The sequence below is a fragment of the Argopecten irradians genome, chromosome 9, assembly GCF_041381155.1.
Source record: "Argopecten irradians isolate NY chromosome 9, Ai_NY, whole genome shotgun sequence".
Classification (NCBI taxonomy): domain Eukaryota; kingdom Metazoa; phylum Mollusca; class Bivalvia; order Pectinida; family Pectinidae; genus Argopecten; species Argopecten irradians.
Window position 1 is genome coordinate 22,281,080 of NC_091142.1, and position 25,430 is coordinate 22,306,509.

General features: G+C 33.1%; 1 protein-coding gene across 4 annotated transcripts in view; it reads right to left on the bottom strand.

Annotated features, from left to right (window-relative positions):
* Nucleotides 1-302: 302 nt before the first annotated feature.
* Nucleotides 303-25,430, bottom strand: part of LOC138331788 (retinal-binding protein-like) — a 31,128-nt gene continuing 6,000 nt past the window's right edge. For 2 of the 4 annotated variants that reach the window (XM_069279559.1, XM_069279560.1), the window contains exons 2-14: nt 14,335-14,461; nt 12,072-12,176; nt 11,718-11,787; nt 10,236-10,279; nt 8,942-9,004; nt 7,813-8,001; nt 6,882-6,957; nt 6,103-6,183; nt 5,446-5,529; nt 5,130-5,236; nt 4,386-4,525; nt 3,553-3,701; nt 303-1,716 (exon numbers count right to left, since the gene is read on the bottom strand). In XM_069279559.1, coding sequence (XP_069135660.1) covers nt 1,547-1,716; nt 3,553-3,701; nt 4,386-4,525; nt 5,130-5,236; nt 5,446-5,529; nt 6,103-6,183; nt 6,882-6,957; nt 7,813-8,001; nt 8,942-9,004; nt 10,236-10,279; nt 11,718-11,787; nt 12,072-12,176; nt 14,335-14,349 — 1,293 coding nt within the window. In that variant the 5' untranslated portion in view covers nt 14,350-14,461 and the 3' untranslated portion in view covers nt 303-1,546. Of the gene's footprint in view, nt 1,717-3,552; nt 3,702-4,385; nt 4,526-5,129; nt 5,237-5,445; nt 5,530-6,102; nt 6,184-6,881; nt 6,958-7,812; nt 8,002-8,941; nt 9,005-10,235; nt 10,280-11,717; nt 11,788-12,071; nt 12,177-14,334; nt 14,462-17,570; nt 17,983-18,217; nt 18,285-25,430 lie in introns of those variants that run through there. The other 2 variants (XM_069279561.1, XM_069279558.1) reach the window with 2 other exon arrangements.

The following is a 25,430-nucleotide window of genomic DNA, read 5'->3' on the forward strand; positions in this document are numbered from 1 at the left end:
CATCTATACTTTGACCCCATGCATAAACATATGTTTAGAGGATCTTGTTGCATAACATACAGTCGACTCTGTCTTATCCGAAATCTACCCTTTCATGAACTCTGATGAAACCCGCAACAAATAATTCAATTACAAAAATAGACTTTTTCCATTCAACTTGGTTCTCTTGTGTTATTCTTGGTATTATTGTAATCCAAAAACGATATACATGCGTATTCACTAGAATTTTGGAACTCTTGATATAATAAAATAATAATATTTGAACTCACTAGATTGGCAAATAACAACAAAACGCATTTTAACGATATAATTATGCATAATTTAATAAAACTTTATGACAGTTTTCGATGTACGATGAACATACTTTGTTAAGAGAATTAACGAAACATTATATTTATACTTTGACCTAAAATATAATTAGCTAAATAGTATTCAAGTTTAGACAGAGAATACAGGTTAAATACATTACATATATATAACTAACACAACGAGTCTCACATGAAGAGACAGTTCCGATTAAAAGCTTTACATTTGACAATGAGATATCATTGTGTATAACTGCCACTTTATGAAATAAATCGATATTGTATTAGAGTGATATAAGATAAGGAAATCATACTCATTATTATAATTCTAAGCTATAAATAGGCTAAGCAATTAAAACAAAACCACGACAATTTTTTGTCGATCGTAACGTTGATGCTACATTTGTACACATAATATATCACGAAATAAGCAATGCATGCACAGATATTGTATTTGTCCATACCTACATGTTTATGCTCATATATGAATTCACACGGTACATTATATATATATTACTTCTTTATGAGCATAATAGTATACTTTTATACGACGAGAACAAGCGTTTACAAGGGACTTTTACACATCTCATGTACAAATTGTTATGGGGAAAATACATATTGTAGTATATTGTAGTTAGTAATCAAATGTAAACAATATAATCGCCAAAAACTGTTTAGCAACTGAGTCCTCCTCTTGGTTTTGCAGAAATGCCACCACGGTTTGATCATAAATAAAAATGTCAATCGGCGCCAGCGGTAATGCCCCTATCTAAAACCTCTGTGGCTAATATGTACATTGTTCATATACCATGTATTCTTCGACAACAACGAAGTTTTGTAATCCGTCAAATATAGTGCGAATAATCCTATAATGTCTTACAAAATGTCATCATCAGATGCAAAGTTGTGTCGACAGAATCCTGTATCGCTTTATCAGATCTATTTATTGTAGGTCATTTCCTCCGAAAATATCCAAAATTGGTATATTTAAAACATATTGTAACATACATGTCGAAATCAGGTGAAAAAGTTTGCTCAAACGAATTTCTCCATCACTATATTTCTCTTTATCCTTGATAATCACTTGCTTCATGCTGTTTTAACAGCACAATAATTCCATTTTGAATATCCCTCGCACTTCATCTGATGATAAGTTATAACTATCGACTAGTTAATAAATCCAAACAGTATTATTTTCCAGGTACCGGTGGCGTAGTTTTGTGGTTATATAGAAGCAAAAGTTATAAATGAGTTGTCTCGAACTTCTCCGAGAGTGACTGCCAATCACCGATTTCAATCAGCTCGTTGATCTCCGACTTAATGAGGGTATCATCAGGGGCGATAACTTCTGCCATAAAATTTACCCGTTTTCCCTTCGTCCAACTGAAGCTATTGTCAAAACAAAGACAATCTGGAGAAAAGAAAAGAAAACAAACAACTAGAAAACAATTGTGAAATTTAGTTTCAGGATTGTGTAAGTTATAAAGCTGATAATGGTAAATAACTCAAGTTTAGATATACTGTTCGCTTGTCATCATTTGTTGTCTAATATAAAAAACAATGTGTTGTAAATAAAATTAAAGACCTATAAAAGTTGTCAAATACAGAATAGGATACAATGTAATATTTGTTTAATTATCCATTGATCAATATTCCTTCAGATTTAAATTGAACTTCACCGAAGCAAACATAATAGTGTTCTAACCGATACTCATCATATTTACCATGGTAACCATAGTATATTCCAATCTCAATTTTTATTTAAATGTACAACCTATTATAGAAAATGCATCGGCCTGATAATAAATACATTTGTATAGATGTAACCAATATCATATAAAATAAGATTTTTATTAAATAGTATATATATTCATTACAACAGTTCCTGTAATTACCCTTAATAATGTGCTTATTATAATTTGTGCATTTGTGTATCTATATACACGACAAACACAATATAAAACATCAAAATTACATACAAGAAGTGAACGTAGTAAATGATAATAACTAAACAAATACAACAAAATGAACTAACATCATCGTTAGGTAAGATTGATATGTGTAGGTTTTTTTTTCTATGATCTTCGGGAAATAGCATTGAGGTTTACAAAGTTCACAACAAATTAGAATACTGAGCAAAACATACAAAACGAATTGTAATCTTCATACTTTCATAAATTAAAGTAGGATTGAATTATTCAGAAACATTTTTTTAATTATGCAAGATTACCTATGAATTCACTAATCAATATTTGAAGATAAAAAATCTGATTAATCTGTCTATGTAATGTGATTTTTTTATTTCCTTTTATCTCCGTTATTGAAAGGCGGCTCAAACTTAAATTTTAAATTACGTTATTCTGTAGTCAGTTGATGACATAAAAATATACAACATTATAAATCGAGAGGCACGAAATGTATCGTTTTCCGAAGTACTGCCTAGCAGTTACAAACTTAACACCGTACAACACCACATGCTCAAAAGAATACGATACCAACACTTAAGGTTCTCGAACACCTATACTTGTACTTGTTGACATAAAGAAGACTTCGGCAGAATAATGAATTTTCTTTGATTTAAACCAACTAAATCTATTGTTGAAAATTACTACATCTGAAACAGGAAATGAACATTTGACGCACACATGTTGAATTTTACTGCACATAAGACACACATCACTAATTACAGACAAAGAGAATGAGTGTTCCTTCAATGTTACCATAGCTGTATCTCTACCATTGTCTTCGGGAGACAAAGGAGAAACACTCATAGTATCACTGAAGCATAGCAAATGCAATAAAAACTTTTTCAACTCGATGTCGATTGAAACGTGGAAACACTTTAATGATTCGACTTTTGAAATTAACATATATAATAGGAAGTTCTACACTTCGAATTAAACAGGAATATCGAGTTAACGAAGTTCAGCATGTGTACCGAAAATATTAGTAAATCATGTTAACATATGACATAATAGCACAGAGACCTGTTAGTGTCAGTCATTATTTCCTTTCGATAGAAAAAGTTAAAGACGAATATATAATACAGTCAACCCTGTCTTTGCGACTACATCTGTATAAATAACACCAACTTAGACTATAATGGACCATGTCAATACGATTTGACATGTGTATGAAGACCACTTGCTTACATGTATAAAGTCTACATTGTCTTGATCCCATATGTGGTAGTTATAGACAGGTTTGACTTTGTGAATGTTTTTAGTGAAACTACATCTATACTTACAGGTTCCCAGTTTATCACATGTAACACTGCCGTCCTCTGTTACCACGTGACTGTTTACACGTGTAACAGGCACAATCGGTGTCAAATGGCCATTTTCCTTGTAACTAACGCCGAACCCAATATCATAGTCATCCGTCTGGAACTCCCATCTACAGGGAAAGATTTTAATGTTACATACGACAAAGGCTGTATCTCAAAACCTTATCACTTTCTGCTAATTAAGAAGTTGGGTGAGGTACCGAGCAAATACGTCAGCTTAAAGTACACCACAAAACAGTACATGCCTCGCTGAAGATAGCGTTAACAAAGTAACATAAAGGGTGTCAATACATACACAGTTGGAATATCGGCTGTATACATGTATTTTACTTAGGTTACCAATATTTGACCCACGTTATTGATAAAACATTAAGGCCGTGTCTTTGCGTCAAAAACATAATTTCCTTACATGTACCATATAAATAGCTCCACACGTTTGTCTTTCTTTTTCACTTTCATTAAAATGCAAAGGATATATCTTAGTCTGAAGCATGCATTATTCTTGACATCAAAGCTTACATGTTTAATACTGATTTTGGGACAATACAAATGCAGCAGCAGTGACATTAACCTTATTTAAAATTTCCCTATGAACGAACAAAGGGAATGATTCGACCAAAAAGAAAAAAAAATATGTTAAGACAGCCTTTATTTCTGTATCACATAGTGTGATATATAATGAACTGATATGATGATTCGATCAGAAAAAGAACAAACATCACGCTTAGATACTCATTTCTTTTTTTCGTCACAAAGGGCATGAATATTCCGTCGCATTAAATCAGTGTACAAACCTAAGGATAGAGCCTTGTTTCTCAACATTGTACTCTAAGTGTAACTTATCCCCCTTTGGAATTGTGACTGTCTTCATGTGTTCCAGCAGCTCTGTGTTTTGTAGATAAAATGACTCGGGAACCTCCCCGCCCTGGCATATCTGTAATGAATGGATAACATTCATATTAAATAAATGAATAATTTATAAAGTGGTACGAAATTACCAGGTTTCATTTAATTCACGTTAGAAACAGATAAAATATTCCTAAAACAATGTATTTGTACAACACTGCTTTATTTTTTCTTGATGGTAGGTAACTATTGTTAAGTCATCTTTGTTTGAACGCAACATTATTTGTGTTTGAGACAACGCCATAGTTTCTCAAATATATATAATAAATAAGGAAGAAGGCTTAAAAATCATTTAACATCACAATATGCTAAAGAGAGCTTTAACGCTATCGCACTTTCACTGCCATCTACAGTTGACGCATTGTTTACATTATTGCAAGACTGATATAACATTCAAAAACCAAATAGGCAATTTACACAGTCAACAAATCCCATTCAGGTCAGGCCGACCTTAAACTACCTGAATTGCTAATATGATTTTACACCTAATCAAGTAACAATAAGAATGCATATATATATATTTATTGTGCGTGTAGTGATAAAATATGCCTCATTTAATATTATCATTTTTTTCATATTTATGACGTATTACTCAATAATATACAAATTTTATCTATCGTTTGCTTACTTACTTTGGTGACACACCTTGGATTACCATCTGGGTCGGTAAGTGTCCCGCCAAAACATGCCGGTATGTGACCTGGATCAATATACTTGTACAGCAACTCTTTGTAGTCACCTGTTATAGATCCACATGATTTATTAGTAAATTAATATTAAGAGAGGCAAATTATGTATCCTATTATACCATAACCCCTTTTCAAGTTTGTAGAACGCATCAGTTAGTTAGAAAGTATTACTAATGAAACAAAATGTTAAATGTTTATAAAATGTTGTATAAATGTTATATCAAACAAAAATATGAAGTAACAGGTTATAATCGCCTACCTCCTGCTATGTGAATTTTATTCTTCATATCATCACTGATGAGTGGTCTGGCCAGCTTATACAGCAGGGGAAATATCTTTGGGGCTATGTAAAACAAATATTAAATTAATGTGTTTGCAGATATTTATTAAAATAAACAAATATCCAAGATATAGAATACACGGAAATAAAAGTGTGATACAGACGTAAACACAGAGAAAATACTCTTTCTCGCTTTATGATGAAAATAATGAATACTAAAGACATTGATATATCGGTCTATATCGATTGGTCAGCATCTCAAAATGTACCCCTTCATCAAGCCGTGTCACGTGAGCTGTTTTGGAGCAAGTTGTCTTATATAAGCACACCATTTTTTTTATTTGATCTAAAAACGAGAAAATCATATGTTACCATTTGAAATTTTCGCGATATGGATTTTAAAGGTAGATAAAATTAACGCTAACGATTTCTCATTAACCTTCGCGGATCAATTTTCGCGATTCTAGCGTTAGGGAATGTGCCGCGCAAACGATAACCAAACGTTAAATTGCGTAACGATAACGTAACTGCTACGTAACATGCTACAAAACGAAACGCCGAACGCATGGGAACGAACGCCAGTACTGAAACATTTAATTTCGCGGCTTTACGGAATTTATAGAATTGATACCATACCATTAATGACGAGTAATCGCCTCATCATTTCCGGGTAGTTATCCTCCAGCAGTTTTACCAGGTAAAGATACATCTGCATACCTAGTTAAACAGAACTGATCATTAAAACAGGTAGTGTAATAATGAAACCTCCCTTATCTTAGTGTTATATATACAAATACATAATTGTGAGTTATTCCTTATACATTTTAATGAGATATATGTATTGTATTATTTCTTTTTATTGACATCGACGATATCTAATAATAATGACAGACTTAATTTAAACCTGATTACATGTTCAGCTTACCAGCACCTCTTACACATTGTCAAGATAAATTAAATATTGTAAAATATAGAGAATTATCTTTATTCATTCATGAAAATGTGGCACATATAAAGAGGATATAAAATACATTTATAAGTAGAATAAAGTTTAACTCCAAAGAAATTCGTTTAAATTGTGACTTATTCACTTTTAAATGTCTCAATATTGCTTTAATTATCATTATATGTAATATACAAAGTTCATGTATACTGTGTAACATAAAAAATTCTGGATTACTTTCATTTGAGATTTGAATCATTCAAATAATTCCGTGGTACAAAGAATCCACTATTATTTCTTCGTTTGAAATAATGACCACGACAATCTCATTCCAAAACGTATGTTTTGTTTTTAAATACTACGATTTGAATCTAAAAGTATGTCCAAAAGAAATTATTTTTGCTTTCCAATTACTCTTTGAGAGTATGGTGAAATATAATGACATTATTATCTATTATTGGTAATTGCTTACCAGGTCTCCAAAGCATCTTTGTACTGACACCTTCCATATCAAATATAACCGTCAGTCCGTCCACCCTGGTCCCAGTCTTTATAAAGAGAATAACATGTTGACGTGAATAGTAGCACAATGTAAAACACATTACCAGGTACTTTTTTTAAGTAAAAGTAAAATTGATGAGAGTATTCTTTCTACAAATTGCATTGAATATTTTTACATTATACACACTGTCCATAATGAAAAGATATTCAGCAAAATTTGAAGCAAGAAAAAGAACCAGAATTCGGGTGGCAAATTCAATCAGAAATTTCTTTTTGACAGGGTAATTTACTTTGAAAAAAGTGTTGTAAAAGAATATTGTGAAATCTTTTATTTCCGAAGAGCTAAATTCTCAATTTAAATTTTGGTCCTGAATGGCATAGAACAGAATAAAATAGTTTCGTTTAATTCTATGTTTCGCTGGTATGTATATCCGTTAATCTTGGTCAAAAATGAAAAGCAAAAATTACACTGTATAATGATTTCGCAGTATATAGATGCATGCACATAAAAAGCAACTTCGACCACGCACGTGCTGTCTAGAGGTTATCATAATAGTATACACATTTAAATCGATTAGTGAAGAATCAAAATGTAAGAAGAAAGAAAACAAATTGAGTTGTCTCCCTTCAACTATTACATTTCTAAATATGGAGAATCAATAATACCCCCTAACGTCTATGTGGGACTAGTATCTCTAGTGTTGATGGAATGTTATTATTTGTAATCTTCCCGCTAAAATGACGTTAGCGCGGGACATCTTCTTTTGACGTCATTCCAGCACCAATAGAAACAACAATCAAATAAATCTTAATCGGGTAACACATGATACGTGCGTTATTTACATTAGGACATTGGTATACATAATTCAAATAAAAAAGTCAAATCAAGTTGAATTACCTACCAATTGCGTTCTTTCCTTTAGATCCTGAACTGTCATCTCACACTGGAGGATTTTAGTTTTCTCCAGGTCAGATTTACGGACAGAGCACATGATTCCCTTAATGTCCAGTCTGCCGAACAGCTCTACTCGGATCTGTGAACCGTCCAACGCGTGTCCGATAAAACCTCCGGTTAGATATTTTTTAAGAACCTAAAATGACACACGAAAAATATACTAAAAGACGATTAAAAAAATATACAGTGTATTATGTGATATAAAGAAAAGTTGGAGACATACAACCAGAACAAGGTGTAATTAACTTGCAATCAGCATAATACAATTATTTTGTAAACTTAAATTACGCCAGCACACCTAATTACTGACGTAATTTAATTGTGCCAATTGATTTCGATTTGCAAAGGTTCGAGCTCAGGTTGTCTTTGTCAAACACTCACTCATTACCATATATCAATTAGAGGCGTGACTGTGTTTGTTGCTAAGATGATTTTAAATTGTTTTTGTGAGTGAGTTTTACAGTTATTTTAATTTGTGTCTAACCATTACATAAATTCGTTTCGTAACCTGTTGTGTAATCATTTCAATAAATTTGGAACTTTTTTCTTCTTTCTGTGAGGAGCAAGTGAACAAGCTATTGTTATACTTACAACTTATCGTACGGCGTATCGATTCAATTTTTCGAAATAGTTTAGAATATCTACTGTTTAGGTGTTTTGGAAGCGACATGTTTTCATAGAATGATTTTACTCTTCCCCATACCCCAACAACAACAACAGCAATAAATAAATGAAAAATACAAGAATTACATTTATCATATAACTGGCTTGTCCAGCTATGTCATACGGCTATTATAGCAGTATCGTAAAATAAATGTGTAATAACACTATTATGACGTCACATGTAGTTTTGACGTCATAATATATATATGACATTACATGATTGTTTCAGTAGACGGAAACGTCACATCCTATTCGGATTTCTACTGTTTTATATAGAGACGAATTTAAAGTTTTACTTAAATTTGAAAATCAAACGAGTTTAATAATTTGATATGCCACGAGCCTAACCCAACTCATGTACGATCATCTATGTACCACGCATAAAAAGACGGTAAGTAACGAGAAGCACATACCGGAGGAGGATCATATTCCTGAAGGATACGGTCCACATTCATCTTCTCACGGAAGGCCATACTCTGAAACAAATAGTATAAAATGGATATTTCCGTTTAAATATGTATATTAACGGTATGAATGTATGATAAAATAAATGAATGAATAAAAATCCTTATATGTGTACGCATTTTCGGAACGTCATACTGAAATGCAAGGATCTAGTATCGGAGATAATTAATATATATATGTAATTAACACATTAAGTCTTCAGCTATTTCATTTAGACATCAACTGACTGGAAATGTGAGTGTTGTGATTTCGGTCACCCTTTTAAGATATTTAAAATAATCGGTTTTAAATACAAAATTCAGTATTTTTCCTTTTTATATATTTATTTTTATTAGTTGATGATAAAGTGTTATTAAAAAACATTATGCATCACAGTAGTTCCACTATACAAGAAGACTCAACATGAATATACCGAAGTCTCCCAAAACACGCACCTCGCGCAACATACACGCAACATACCGCATACATGGGAGGCCGTCCTTACATGACCATAGCTGTTAATAGGACGTTAATTAATTAAACAAAGCATCACAGTAATGTAAAAGGAATAGAGAAATTAAGGCTTTCTTTATTTTAACGTGGGACCAAGGTGGATTGTTGATGCCTTTGGCTGGGATTCATACTGGTAACATTGATAACACACGAGTATCACTGGTCAAGACACGTCTTGATTAATTAGTGTTTCAAAGTGGATTTCGGTCGTCAGATACGGCCAGAGATAAAGTCAATCAACAAACAGCAAATCACTAGAAAATCGCAAATCAATACAGATTTTGACTTTGTCACAAGGGACATGCTAATGAGAAGTACTTATTAGTAGAAATACTAATGTCTTAAGTTTAATATGATTTTGAATATGTGACATTTTAATATACGTGTATGTGTATTTATGTAATTGTAATATACCGTTGTCAATAATAGTTGCTATATCTTTCAATGAAACTGGTGTTTAATTGTCATTTATTATGGTGTTCCATGACCTGTAGTTGAGTGATTATTCGTCACGCCATTTTTTCTCTCACCAAGGCGATTATTGTCACTCACGTGTTAATTAACCTATCGCGTCGCGTGACCAGGAAGCCTTTTTAACGGGAGAATACGAGATTTGTCAGAGCAAAGCTAGTTTCTGATTTATCTTGTTTGGTGTGTCTTTGTGTTATATATAACTTGTTCAGTCCAGTTTATACAGGATGAACCACAAAATCTGTATGCCTCTTTAAGCTGAGATAATATTTTACTTACCGTCCGGTACATCGTTTCTGCCTTGTCGATGTCGAAACAGCGAGCTACAAGTACATGATCATACAATTACAACAAAAACAATAAAATTTACATTTAATACATTGTGACATAGCTTATGGCACCGTTTTCTCAAATACAAACTCTGTATGTACATGATAGCTAGATATATTTCAAACACTAATATTGTATTTATAGCAGGAATGGAAGGTTTTAACAACTTAAAAAATATGGCGAACTGGTCATAAAAGTACGGTATGTATTATTTACCCATGGATCACCTTTTTCGAAGATTGAATTTTCTAACATTGACACAAATACGAAACATCCCAATGTAGTACATTAATATAATAAAAGCATCATGATTTGCATCTGAGTGAGTTTGTTATACATATGTAGATCGTGTCATTTTGACAACCATTATACGACAGGCATATCGAAACAACCATGAAAGTTTACATGTCTCTCTCGGTAATCTGTACGTTCTCTTCATATGGTGATATATACCAACAATCCCTTAGAACCGAAAAGGAATGCCCAATATTAATATGGCACCACAAACAGCCTTATTTGATATAAATATGTACATAAACACGTTATATTGACAACTTATAGGTATGCGTGTAATGAATGAAATGGTGCAAACTTTCCGCCTTTCCATTTATTTCATATTTTCTATTTATTCTATAATTATTCTTTTCATATTTATTTCAAATTAAGTGATAAAGATATATTAATATATATATATATAATTCGGATTATGATATAGTACATGTGCTCTACTTCTTGGTGGGATGTTACACGTCAGGACAAAAATATTAATATTATCGCTTCCTTTAATGACCTCTTATAGTTTGCGTGATAACGGAATAGATCTACCTACTTTACGTAACTAACTACATGACACGTGTCAATGCTATAGATAGACAACGTTACACAACTAGAAAACAAAGCTGTTATATTGACATTCAATATTTCATCTTAATTTCTTCCTATGCGTTTGGGTTCGGTCTTAGTTGTGAAGTTTATCCAGGTAACATTAAGTAAGTAACAAACTACGCATATTACATCGTTAGATATTCAAATTTTTATATGATGAGTGCAATGTGAAACAATTAATGACATGTTTACCACTAACTATCCAACATATTCAATACTTTTACAATGTGTATCGATGTACCGCTTGACATCTGACCTTATGTGACCTTAGCTGTCATTGTCTACCTAAACCTGTTAAATATGATTGATATGTAACTATACAAGTATAATGAAAAAGTATAAAAAATGAATAATTAATTCAACAGTTACTCAACATAACGTATTTGGCTAAAGAAAAAAAGAACAATAATTTGCATGATAAAATTATCTCTGAACGCACATGTTTATCCTTTTATTTCCTTGATAAATGATAAACGTTTGTAAATGCACCTGCTCTCTTCATTCTCTATCTCTCTCTAAACATAGATTTATAAGAGAATGACTTACCTTTGAGCCATTTCCGTAGGTAGAAATCATCATGATCTCTTTTAACGATATCTGCTATTCTGGATTTAAACTGGAAAAAAAGGTAAAATGTTGGACCACAACATGTTTCTTATTCTCTATAAGATTTAACCGCAAAATGTTTCACTTCAATGGTAATACACTTTGATAACCAAACCATTGTTTGTGTAACTTTGTCATCTCAGGATATTGAGCTAGTAGAGATACACTGTACACAAACTTTTATGGTAACATAATTAACATTTTGTAAGATAAAAGATATGAGTCAACTCCTATCTCACACATTATCGCTGTATACTATACCTGCTGTTAAATCATTTTCACACCAATACTCACTGTTTGCAAGGCGATATCCTCTTTACTTTCGGACACCCTTATGCCATTGGAGCCGTTCGATACACTCTTGATGGAGTTGGTATCGGCCATGGTTGTGAGGTTGTACTGCGGTGGAATGGAGAGAGTTATTAGCGGCGCGTAACATGTACTATATATTTCAATCATAGCGCGCATGCCGATCCTAGCGTAATCCCTAGACTCTCAGTGTAGGCAGCCGAGGACGATCGCTATACAATAATTGCATCAATTTACACGTAGCATTACTGTAGTTAAAAAGACACTTGATGGGTAATTATAGGGAAATCCGTGTGCTCCTGCTTTGAAAGTCCTGTAGACGTTCCCATAGTGTTAACAGGTCATAACCAATGCAAAACAAAGTTTAGTGTTTAAAGTTGATATCAAAACAAAAATGAACAACATATTGAAACTAAACTAATAATAAAGAATTGATCAATGACACTGCTGTTCAATCATTTTCAATTAATTAAAGTAATATTTTGTTTGAATTGTAATAATGTACGTGTATTTAGTATGCCAGTCTCACTATCTTGTTCGGATTTTTGATTGGGGCCAATTTTTCTCAATTTCCGTATTTTCTGCTATATACGAACTCTCACGTATACGCAGATGGTGTTTTATTTCAATTCATAAAGCCTTAAAGACTCTGGAAATTGAACAGATTTATTTCCCACCGTTACCATTTACGCAATTATGCTAGTGGTACATGTATCTAGCTAGGTAGTTCTGGGTTTCCCTTGGCAAAGCGTCAAAACACTATCTGTTTCATAACCGGTTTTGATTTAGATATTTTAACTGCTATGTGTGAGAACAGTGTTAGAAATGTTGTGTTACGTCGTTATTGCAGTACACATAGCTCCATACTATTTACTAATTAAAAACAACGGATATATAAGACAACCAGACCAGCTATTATTGCTTATTATACCAAGATGGAGCATTTTCGGAATTACAAATCTTAACTTTTTGTCAATTCTTCCTTGGGCTATGATTATTATTTTCCAGCAGGTTTGTTTGTGATTTCTTTTTGATTTTTCTTGGTTATATTGTTTGCTAACACAGTTCTAATCCTTCACAACCTGTCATTATTATTTATGGATATTTCCATTTCCGGTTTTTTCAATTCAAATCAATTGATCGGTTTTTACATCAATCGTAAAATATTGAGAGAAAATTTTTATTTTATAGGAACATATATAGAATTTAAAAGAAATAGTCAGTTGAAATGTAAATATAAGGATTTATTTTTATTCCTTGTTTAATGTACAGTGTGTAGACTGCATTTGCTGGACAAATATTTTAACGCACGTCATTTAAAGTATCTGTCCAACAAATGCAGTTTACACACCAGTAAACATCAAAAAAATAAAAATCATTCCTTAAATAACACATATATACGTGTTTTCCTCACAAAGAATTTTGATGACCAATCCCCAAAATCAGTTCTTGATTTAAATGTTGCGAGCAATCGCGCGAAACATTTACCTAGATTTAATTCGTTTCCAAAGATAGTCATTTGTGTTAATTTTCTTTCTATAACATTTTACCACAAATACAATTTTACGTGACTTAAAGCAAATCTATGTGTTGTCAATATTTTTTGTTTATTTGTCTAAGGTTGATAAATGCTTTTTTCTCTCATGCCTAACGGTGTACAATGTGTAATACTTATTTATACCATGTAATACATTCATGTCGCCTGAGACTGTATTTCATAGCTACCAGTGACGTCACTGCTGCAAGAAAATCACTATATCTCGGTAAAACTTAAATGTTATTTTCTTCATAAACTAGGCTGATTTCACTATAAATGATACAAAAATGGAATTTGTGTTGCATTGTGGTGTAAAGATATCACACAATTTTCATGTCTGGAGAATTGAGTTGCAGTCGCAGGTTCTCTGTTTGCAAATTGGCGTGATATTATAATTTTAAAATAGCAATAAAAACGTCCAAGCATGAGAGAAAAATACTTTTTCATATGTGGATATGAAGGATTATTCTACTTTCGCGATCACAAACCGTTGTAAATCTCTCGACAATCCTCGGGTTTACAACGTTTTGTGATCCTCGAGTTGAATATTCCTATCCACATAGGAAAGATTCTTATATTCTTATAAGAGGTTAGGATATTCCTATCCTTCTTATTCACATAGGAAAGAGTATTATGGTCTTATAAGAGAGTAGAACATCCCTATCCTTCGTATCCACATAGAAAAGAGTCTTATAGTCTTATCGTACCTACCTTCTTCTTACTCATTGTTGGTGGTGGGTGTGTTACGTTAACAATGTCTAGTATCTGTGGTAGACCTAGTCAGCCAGAACATTGCGGTTCCTCGCATCCTTCCATGTGTCCCTATGTATGGTAGTTCCTGTAAAGTAGACAAAACATTTCCACAATTGATATTTACATAAGTAAGTAATCCAGTAAGTCCTGTCCAGTGATAAAGCATTGGTTGTCTCAAATTTGGTAATTAATATAAATTTTTGTATGATTTATATGGACGATTTGTCTGTATATAATAAAAACAAACGTTATAAATGGTGCAGACCATTTCTATAGGTTCATTAATAATCAAATCAATATCTTACGGCCATTTTCTTTTCATCAAGTACAAATCACAAACTTTTATGTAGTTGTGTTTCATAGTGGATATTTGTGTTGATTTTGGAGTTTGTGCGCATATCCCATATAATCGCCATATCTTAGTCACGGCAGGATAACTTTCTATATGCTTGATCAACTAATAATATAATTAAGCATCGTGTTCATTACGGTGAAAACTCAGAGGGGGTGGGTGCGACATTTAAATATACGCGATAACGTCATACATTAGTTTGTTATTGTTTGTTTGATTGTTTGTGTGAGTATTACGGCCCATCGATAACTAAGGTAACTTAGGGCCAAACTACAAGTCATGTATTAGTTATACAAAACAACTACAAATACCGTTTCAGCGAAACTTGTTCTTATAGTACCAGTTCGTCTCTATGTTCTAATGTTCTTCAACGTTGGTTAAGACAAGCAAATATACAGAATGTATAGTAAACTAATACAACACCTGCGGTCCTATGACACCCAAGGGGAATAACTCCCGATATCATTGATATTTATAGAGGTTTATTCATATAAGAATACCTAGAACCGTTTTATTGGCGACACAGAGGAATACTATAATCCAATGATAAACCTTTAACCAAACAAAAATTGATCTTTACATTAGGACGTGGAATTAAGCTGCGGAGGTAAACATGTCTTTTATGTCATTATATCTCTATATCTTTGTCACACCATCCGCAACCGCCTGAAATGGCACAGAGACAATAAATAACAGATACAAGTGGTACGTTTAAAAACAGGAGCATTGTGTAACATTAAATGGTATCATATTCCTGGAAGTACATGTCCGCTTACAAAAATAAATATCAATCAAATACGAACTACTAATAAGTCGCAGTGTTGTTATGAATGTAGTTTTGAATCAATAAATAAATAAATACATAATTAGATGTATCATCAAAAGAACTGGACATATTCGACGCATATATGTATATTTTTTATATGTGTGACCACCCTATAGAATTTTTGCCTTGCAGAGGGCATTAGAATGGATCTTCATTTTGGCCTTCAGGTGAGCGCTCGCCCCCGTAAAGAAGGCTTCGGCTTCTGTATTGTTGCAAAGACACACCATAGTCCATAATAGTCTATTAGAGTGGTAGTGTGATGTGCTGTTTGGTTATCTGACGGTTCGTGTTATTGATATTAAACTATAAAACGGCATTTCCACTGTTACAAAGATCAACGACTAGAATATACCGCCGCCACCTCCTTGAAGATATATACAAAGAATGCACATTCACACTTGGAACACACATAACATGCAGTCGAGGGGTCCTTAAATGACATTAGCTGTTTAAAGTATGTTAAGCTTAATCAACCAACCAATATAGAATTGATGATATGTTCACATAAGATAACGATCTATGTAGTTTGGATATGAGGGTACCGATATATTTAAACATCAGTTTCAGGTACTGTCATAACGAATTACACGTTTTTAGTTTAACCGGGTTAATGTTATAAACATTCATTCCTGTAAGGCATGTGATCTCAATATTGAGAAATACAGGATAGGTCTACCTGTCAAAATTAGCTATTTGGTTTATCTATTTAGTCAGGTACGAACAGTAGCTACAGGTAAGAACATAGGTTAGAGTCAGGAATATTTAGTACATACATCGATTCATTCCCCGACAGTATACAAGCTACGCCGCGCCGCGTGACGTAATGACGTCCAGCGGGCATATAGCTAGAGCGTGATTGTTATCAACCAGATTTACAAGTAAACGTGACGATATGATATCGTAATATTAACCGATACGTGTAGTTAAACCTCATTTTACGATATAGGTATTAGGTAATAAATGTGGTCGTGAAATCCGTCATAATAAACACGTGACGGCTATATGATATTGGTGTAAATTGATAGTCCGTCTTAAAGATGCTCCACCGCTGACAAATGATGTTTTTTCACTATCAAAAACAGGAGCAGACGATTTAGTATTTTTCTTCAGTTACAAAAGTTACGTACTTTACACAATTACCACCATTGAAAAGTTTGAGTTTCTAATTTTACTTCAAGGTAAAAATATGAAAAATAATTAATTGCATCTCGAAAAAATTCCGCGGCACTATATCCTATATGGAATGAAGTAATAATTGCGCATGCACCAAAGGCAAAATAAATTATTTCATATTAGTTTTTGGTGTTAATTAGACAGATATATACACTATTACACGCCAATTATTGTTCAAATGATGAATATCATTTATGCTCTGTCGGCGATGGAGCATATTTAAATAAATCGCACGCGGACTAGAATACTGCGAATAAAACTACTTTTTGTGTCTCTTTTCCTTTACGTATGTCGAAGCGTTATATTTCCACTCAAAGTGTTGTTTAGTACACATAATATGGGTCAGTTAGTACAGAGTACTTATAAGTACAGCCTCTACCTACTGTAACACTACGACACATACACAGTCACTCCTATTTACGATAAACATCGACTGGGAATGGGAAACTATCGCCAAAACACATGTATATTTTGTTATTGGTTTACGTTTTAGTTAATTATCCTTTATTGTATACAAATCATAGAAATACATGTACAATGTACATGTATAGTAGCATGCTTTGTCTGGAATGTGTTTTATATAGAATGTACCTGCTCCACAGCGACAATATTGATATTGGAAGTAAAATACACACGACAACAATATGAGTTGTGAACATTATCATATGAGTAAAATTGAGATCACTCGAAAAAAGGTACTATTGTAGACACCCACGCTGTGCTGCGCAGTTCTACCTCTCTGTACACGAGACTTTGACAGTGACCTTGAAAGGTGACAACATTGATATATATATACAGCTATATTTAAAGATATTGTCAATGAATGATGTAAACAGCACATACCTTGAATGTCAAACTAAAATATTTGCTAATCCCATTCAATCCATCAGTACTTTATCCGTGAAAATGTGTCCCTGCGCACTCCACTTATTTTATGTACACTGTTACAATGACAGGTGTTAAAGTATATGTAATTCCAGATGCATATACTACAAATATGTAAGAGAGACTTAAGTACATACATGTACATCTATAGTATATGTATGTACGGCACACAGTGTGACTGGATGTTGATGTTTCTAGCACAAATAAATATACTCGATCAAAATATGTAGACTGATCTATATCTTAAGCAGACTTTATGCTGTCTTCTGTGTCATTTCGGACAATACTCGGACAGGGACAATTGTCCTCTCTCAGCCGTTACGCTCTAGTTACATAAATATCAGTCAGTGTTAACACTCTAAGCCGTCTGGGACAGGTCGCACAATGACCAGTGTGACGTCATCAAGAGTAATTGTCCAGTCGTCAACAAATAGGACAATAAACACTTGGTATTTAAACGCGGTATTTTAAACTGTGCTAGTACCATGTGAATTTAATATGCTCTGGGGTACACAAAACATTAAGAGAAATAAAATGACTGCAGATATGGATTTGGGCGTCCCGAAAACGAGATACCGTAACGGTACAGGTGTACTTATATTTACCTTTAGCTTGTCGCATGGAGCCTTCTGGCCATGTAATGGCACAACACTCGGCTATGTAAAGTTATATTAACTGACCAAAATTTGCATTTATATAAAAGCTGTGTGGACATTCATTCTTACTGTGTTCAACTTACAACTAAAAACCGACGCTTTCCATTATACATGACAATATATTTACATGGATATCTTTCAGGTACAGCAATGCCATTGACCACAGCGACATGTGTAGTTAAAATACAAAATATATACATCATGTACATTTATCATTTCAGCGCTTGTACTGACCCAAGACCGTGACCTAGCTGACAAATGTCACCATCGTGACACTAACATGATGTACTGACCACAGCCCTAAATGTACACATATAAAACATGATCTTTTGCTAAAATCAGCCAAATTTTATCAAAATAATCAAAAAAATAATAATATTTTTTAAGATCTATACCCACACACAATTAGATTCCTTCAACTATATAGTGTCATTACCATTGTCTTATTGACTTAATCTATTCTTTAATGAAAATAACGATTGAAATCGTACATAAAATCATCCTGAATCTTTTCAATATCAATAGTGAGAATTGGTTATGATGACAATACTTATTAATTTAGACAGTATATTTGATTTGAAAAGCTTCACTAGAGGAAAATTGTTCATTTTTAACATACAAAATGTTGTTGAAAAGGTGCTTATCAAGTACAGTATATCTCTTTTACATTATAAATAGAAATTGAGACAGTTTTAAAACTATGACTATAGCATGGTAAATGATCGGAGAGAACAACGAATCACCGGTAGCAAAATAGTGTTATAGGTTTATACATCTGTCCCTTAGAATTTAAGAAGATTCATTTTATTTAAAACATTTTACTGCTATACAAATAAAAAAACATATATGTGTTTTAAAACTAAGGCGCAGCAGAAAAAAGCGAATTTTTAAAAACGGGATGTCATTTTACGTCTCCTAGCATGATAATAGCGAAACAACATATATTACGAAAATATAAAAACTACATGTGCTTGCGTTTAAATCGTACGAAAAAGACACCACTTATTTCCAATACATGATATTAGATTAACTACAAATCATGTGAAGTTCATCCAGATGACTCCGTTGGATGTGAAATCAAGATAATAATTTTTCACGTGATATTTTTATCTTAAATTCTCAGTTTGGCGTGGAAACTTGAGCTTTATCCACTTCCGCCTGACGCACTTAGGTAAAAACGCGTATTTAAACTTCTCGCATATCAAACAGACCATTTCACGATTCTCCGGATTATGCAATAAATTGGGATTACATGTTGATGTTGTAGATTTTGTGACAGAGTGACCTAAGACCTTAAGGTAAATCATTGTAACATGCATGTAAACACAACCTTTATAGTGACTTTTGCTGCTAATGATACATAATGATTTTACATAAAAGCGATTGAAATATCATAACATCCGTCTGTTACACTTAGTACAAGCCCAATGCTGATACATAAATGTTGTAACATAAAAAAATGTAGCACGTTGTTTAACCGCTTACTGATTCATAAACGTTTGTTAGTGTTCCAAGAAAAATCAATTACCATAGTTATTTAACAAAGGCATTTCTTAGAATTAAGCATGTTATATATGACCCAGAGTTTAGTTACATTTAAATAACCTTAACAAGCTTACTCTCTCTACCAACATGCGTTCTTTTTTTCAGTATGCCAGTGAATTATACAGTCAAATCTGTTTATTATCCTACCCACGGTTAAAGAAAATGAAGATTTCTATAATCACATTGTGGTGCAATTGGCCATGTGAGAATGCTAAAATGCAATCTTATTCCCGATATGAATAACTGATTTGGCTGTGTAGTACATCCGTTGTTAGGTCATGCACGGCCTTAATACTCCAGCGATTACTATCACTGGCATGATATCCACCCCTAGACTATCTCATAGTAAAACTGAAGGCAAGAGCACACATTGGTAATTCGATCCTTTTATGTACATCAAAGGAACCGAGTAACAGTACACTGTGTTTAACAGTCTTACTCTGAAGTTGGGCGTCAATCTCTCTGTAATCTTCAAAGGAAGTGTCAAGTTTTACTATAAGATACTTCAGAGCTGATGTAACGTCAGTGATAGTAACCCCTGGAGTATCGCAGGTGCTTCATTCATAGCGCACAGTAAACGAAGCCATTCTTATTCAGTAAGTAAAATTCATACTTTGGCACTTATTAAATATCTTATTGTATACATCGGGCTGCCTAAATGGAAATCTGATAATGTTCGATTGACATTGTCTGACAATTATACCATTGTGCATTCGTTACATAGATAATTATATAGTTTGGGCTTTACAGTTTCTGCAAATTTCTCTGTCTGTTTGTTCGATTAAATTAACGCCCTTTTAATACACTGTAGCTAGGGTCATGCAAGGACGGCCTCCCATGTATGCGGTATGTAGCGTGTTTGTGGTGCGTGTTTTGGGAGACTGCGGTTTATTCATGTAACGTTAACGTTGCGTCTTCTTGTATAGTTGAACTCTCCCCCTTTTTATAGTGCATATTTTACCGAAGCATGCCACCGAAGACACCTTTCTGACAACTGGCGAACCAGTCGTCCTACTCCTTGTATGCTGAGTGCCAAGCAGGAGCAGAAACTTCCACATGAAAAAGACTACACATATTATCCAGAGCACAGATCCTAAATCCTGCAGTATAAATAAACACCATATCATGTCCTCCAGCTTTATGATATGACAGCGATAGCGACAGCAATTGCGTGATTGACGAATATGTAAATTCAGATTAACATTAAAACTAGTATAGCGAAGCCTAATTGCATATGAGGTCTACCAGAATAAATCGTTTAGCTGTAGAACAAATTCAACTAATTATAAAAAATAAGAGCTGTATAAACTCACAAATCAATAGGAACAGTACTAGAATAAATATATCAAGAAATAGACCAACATCAATCAAAATTACCCGAAAAAATATCTAACTCGCAAATTTGAACAGCTAACCAACATGTCTTTGGTTGCTATCTGTTTACATGGGATCACAAGCATTTTGGTAGTCGTAACATTCCAATGATTTATCTATTTTCTTATTTAATAAACCATACTAAGTTTTAAGTGCGAGGCTTTATCAATGTTCAGACGATATAAACAAAAAGACGTCCATACGATTGTGTAGTGATTCTCATACATCCTTGTATTTTAAATGATATTTCTGATACACATTTTAGAAAATAAAACAGAATTGATAGCGTAAAGTGGAAAACATTAATTTAAAAGCATGTTCCAAATGTTCCAACTGATATGCCTTCGAATTTGATATCTTTTCTCAAAGTGGATATTTTGCCATAACATGTAAACTGTGATGAAAAATTTACTCAGATATATACAATTTATTTGAACAAGATTTTGGATGATGCAGTTGTGGTACAAAAAACAAACAAGGCGATTGTATTGAATAATTTCACTGAAAGTGTTGGATTCATTTTACTGGAGTCTTCCTTGTAAATAACCTAGTTACAAAAAAACCGTACACACAATATTAATACTTGTAAACGTTCTGGATATTTCAAATTCAGAGAAAGGCGTTGTGTCTAATTGACACAAATGTTTGTGTCAAGTGTAACATGATTCATGGGTGGCGAAGTTAAAAGCAAGATACAAGACAAATATGTATTGTCTACGTTGGACAATTGTCATTTTACATTTAATGTTTAAATCAAACGTAATGCATTAAACCAACACTCGATAAAAGCGAATCGGCTCTCTCGGAGTATCTACAATAACATTTGGGTAGACCATGTACATTGTATATTACGTATATGGTCAACAGACAAAAATGTTAAGTCTACATCGACGTCGTTTGCCTAACAGCAACCTAATCATCAAATCATGCGGGAAATAATCTTTCATCTATCAGTTTAGATTAATGTCGAATAAAACCCCGTTTAAAAGACCACCGGGATAAAATACATTTGTAAAAATCTGTCAATTGTACATTTGTATATCGCCCGGAGATATGAGTATTGTTAAGGCCGAGGTCGTCACAAAGCCGTGACCATCTACATAGTATATTGACCTCTATATTAGTTTGTCTGGTCAGATGTAATTGGGGAGTTGAACTAAAGGTTTTAACATTTTGGGGTAAATACTTATCTTATTTTTGTGACAGGGTGGTACATGTTTATAGAACACACAAACATGCTTTAAAAAGAACCTATAAATATAATAGTTCAATAACATTTATGGTAAAAATAAAAGTATGTTCCCATTTACCTGTGGTATAGTATCGTTTATACAGTAGTAGATATATAAAGTAATTTTATAAAGTCAGTCGTAAATACATGTTTACAGAGTTTCAGTATCGTGCGAATACTTTCGATGAGAGTACATTTATAGGGTTTTTTTAACTGGAACGAAGACACAAATAGATCCACTGACAAAAATGCAAATATGTTTAAGTAGATTATTTGGAATCAGATGGACTCTGACAATTACTATATTTCTTTTAAATACGCTACAAGTACAGTACATTAGGTTCCTTTGAGGTTTTCAAAAATATGTAATCTTTTTGATTGTTTGTTTGATATAGATAAAATCTGGTGAATTAATAAGTCGATACTTTGAGTATATTGCAGCTTTACAGCCAATTTAATATAATGTATTTGACATCAGGTAAACTTGACTAAATATACATGTATATAATACCGTGCAATTTTTGTTATAAAAGTATCAGGTGGTTACATAGTAGGTCTATTCGTATAAATAAACAATGTAGCCTTCCCACAGTTAATTGCCTCCTAATCAATTAGCCTTGGGGGAATGACTTTAAACAGGAAAACATCTGTGTGTAAAAATTTAAAATCATAAGGGTCATATTTTCACTGACAAGTTATCTAAATAAATACACTGTCGGTCTTTTTCGTTATAGACAACAGCCATCCAGAACAGCCGTAGACAACATACATGATGTTATTAATTATAAAGTCCCTGCCAGATTCAAATCTATAAAGCCTACTGGTATATCTAGTACATTACCAGCCAAAGTGTTTTATTAGAATCCCATAGTGATAACACGAGCACGCTGGTCGTCGAGTATATATACATATTTGTTTACCGTAAGTGTATGGTATATACCACGAAACATGCTGATATACATTACCATAAACCTTGCTTAGTTTATATAATTCACATGGTTTGTAAACTTTAAACTACATATTATGTATGTAGTTTACATGTAAATAATCTGCTAAGGATTTTATGGAAAGTTTACGCTGATGGATTTTATATAGTTGTTCTGATCTCATTTTCTGTATATTTTCGATATAGCATTTAAGTGCATTTGCGCGAACGAAGTATTACTCTAATCTATTAAAATGCGAATGTTCACTGAAATGTGATTGCTACGTTTGCAAATATCAAATGTGTTAGTTTCACATTTTACCTTGCTCCCTTACATTAACATTAAACCTTTACATCTTGTTTACAAAATCAAGTGTTAGTAACCCCAGTGTGTTTTCAGTATTGTCAAAGTATTAATATACGCCACGTTATGTTCCGATTTATATTGCGAACTAATGTTTATACTTTATTTCTATATTGCTATTTGTGTTTAACGTCCAACAAACAACGTTCCCTATTCCGTCTTGGCATATTACAGAGTTACCTCCCTTGCGGGTAGGTATGTATTGTGACGTCATTATTTTGTGAGCGCAATTCACGTATTTTTCTCAAAAAAATATGACGTAACGCTAGCAAACAGATGACGTCACAAGCAATACATGCCTGCAAGGGCAGATAACTCTTTTATATGCAAATACAGAATAGTTAGTTCTTTAGCAGATGATACAGTGAGATAACACTATAAAATGGACACGACCACATCCTGACACAATTCAAACAAAAACATCACAACAAGAGGGGCCGTCATTATGTGATCTAAGCTGTAAATCCAACGTTAACACAAACGGCCAATATTTCAAGAATTTGAATGCGGAATAAGGAATCTAATTTCCCATAGGAAAATCGCCTACGGAATCTCAGCAGCTGGTAACTGCACCTCGATAAACTTAATGTCTTGTCAAGTATGGTATAATGTGATATACAGTCTCATGAAGATACATGTAAGTTTATATCTATAGCTTTTTTGTGTCATGTGAAAGTTTAAGAGTTTCTGTATTAAAATAATGATCGGATTAAACTCTCAGTAATCTTTTGTTATGTTAGGTTTAACGATGTTTATTAAAAATATAATAACAGATTATTTCCAGGTGTAATAGTTATACCTTTTCTCGATGCTAAAATATCATCATAGATATTTTGGATGCTCTGATGTTAAATATTTTGTGAATAGGATATAGTCGGTTTATAACTACAAATATGAATCTAGCTCACAGCATTTCCAACTAATCAGAAGTGCTGCACTAAAGTGAACTTAAAACGTCTGGTATCCAAGGGAGTTTCATATCTAACCTTGGCACAATTTGCACGTGATTTCCTTTATTACTACTTTCAGGTCCTAGCATGAAGTAAGCGTTTAACTCAATGAGATAGGAGAGGTAACTGAAAAGTGCAGAATCAGGCGGTATTCCACACAATGAATCCTTGTTTTTATCTTGAGTATAGTAGACCTTGGCTAAACCCCAAACAACAATAGGCTTATTTGACCAGGAATGAAACTAACCATCCTTAAAAACATTTTATATGTCAGACAAAATGGTGAAAAAAAACAACATAAAAAAACCCAAACAAAAAAACGAATGACACAAACCGCAAATCAATCGTTCTACTCCATATACTGTATTATGTTTGTACATTTTAATAAGCGAAAATAATGACATTTATATATATTAATGCATAATGCATACATGTCTTAGCACCAGGGGCAGAACCGTGCGTCTTTGTCAGAGCGAGGAATGCTCACAACATTATTCGAATTACTGTAAGTCTCTGTAAGTAATAACGTAAAACCTTAGCCATCCTTTAAATTACATTACGAAAATACTATAGTAAATGATGATTGATACATATGCTTGTAAAGATTAGGCATTATTCATGCAGTTGAATCCTTACAGTGTATACACTACGTATACTTCGAACGTTGTATTTCATGCTTTTATTCTTATATAATTCAATTTTGCTTGTTATGACCATTTTCATTGGCTTAGAAATTTACTTTATAAGCCCATAAAGGAAAAAATGGCGTCGCC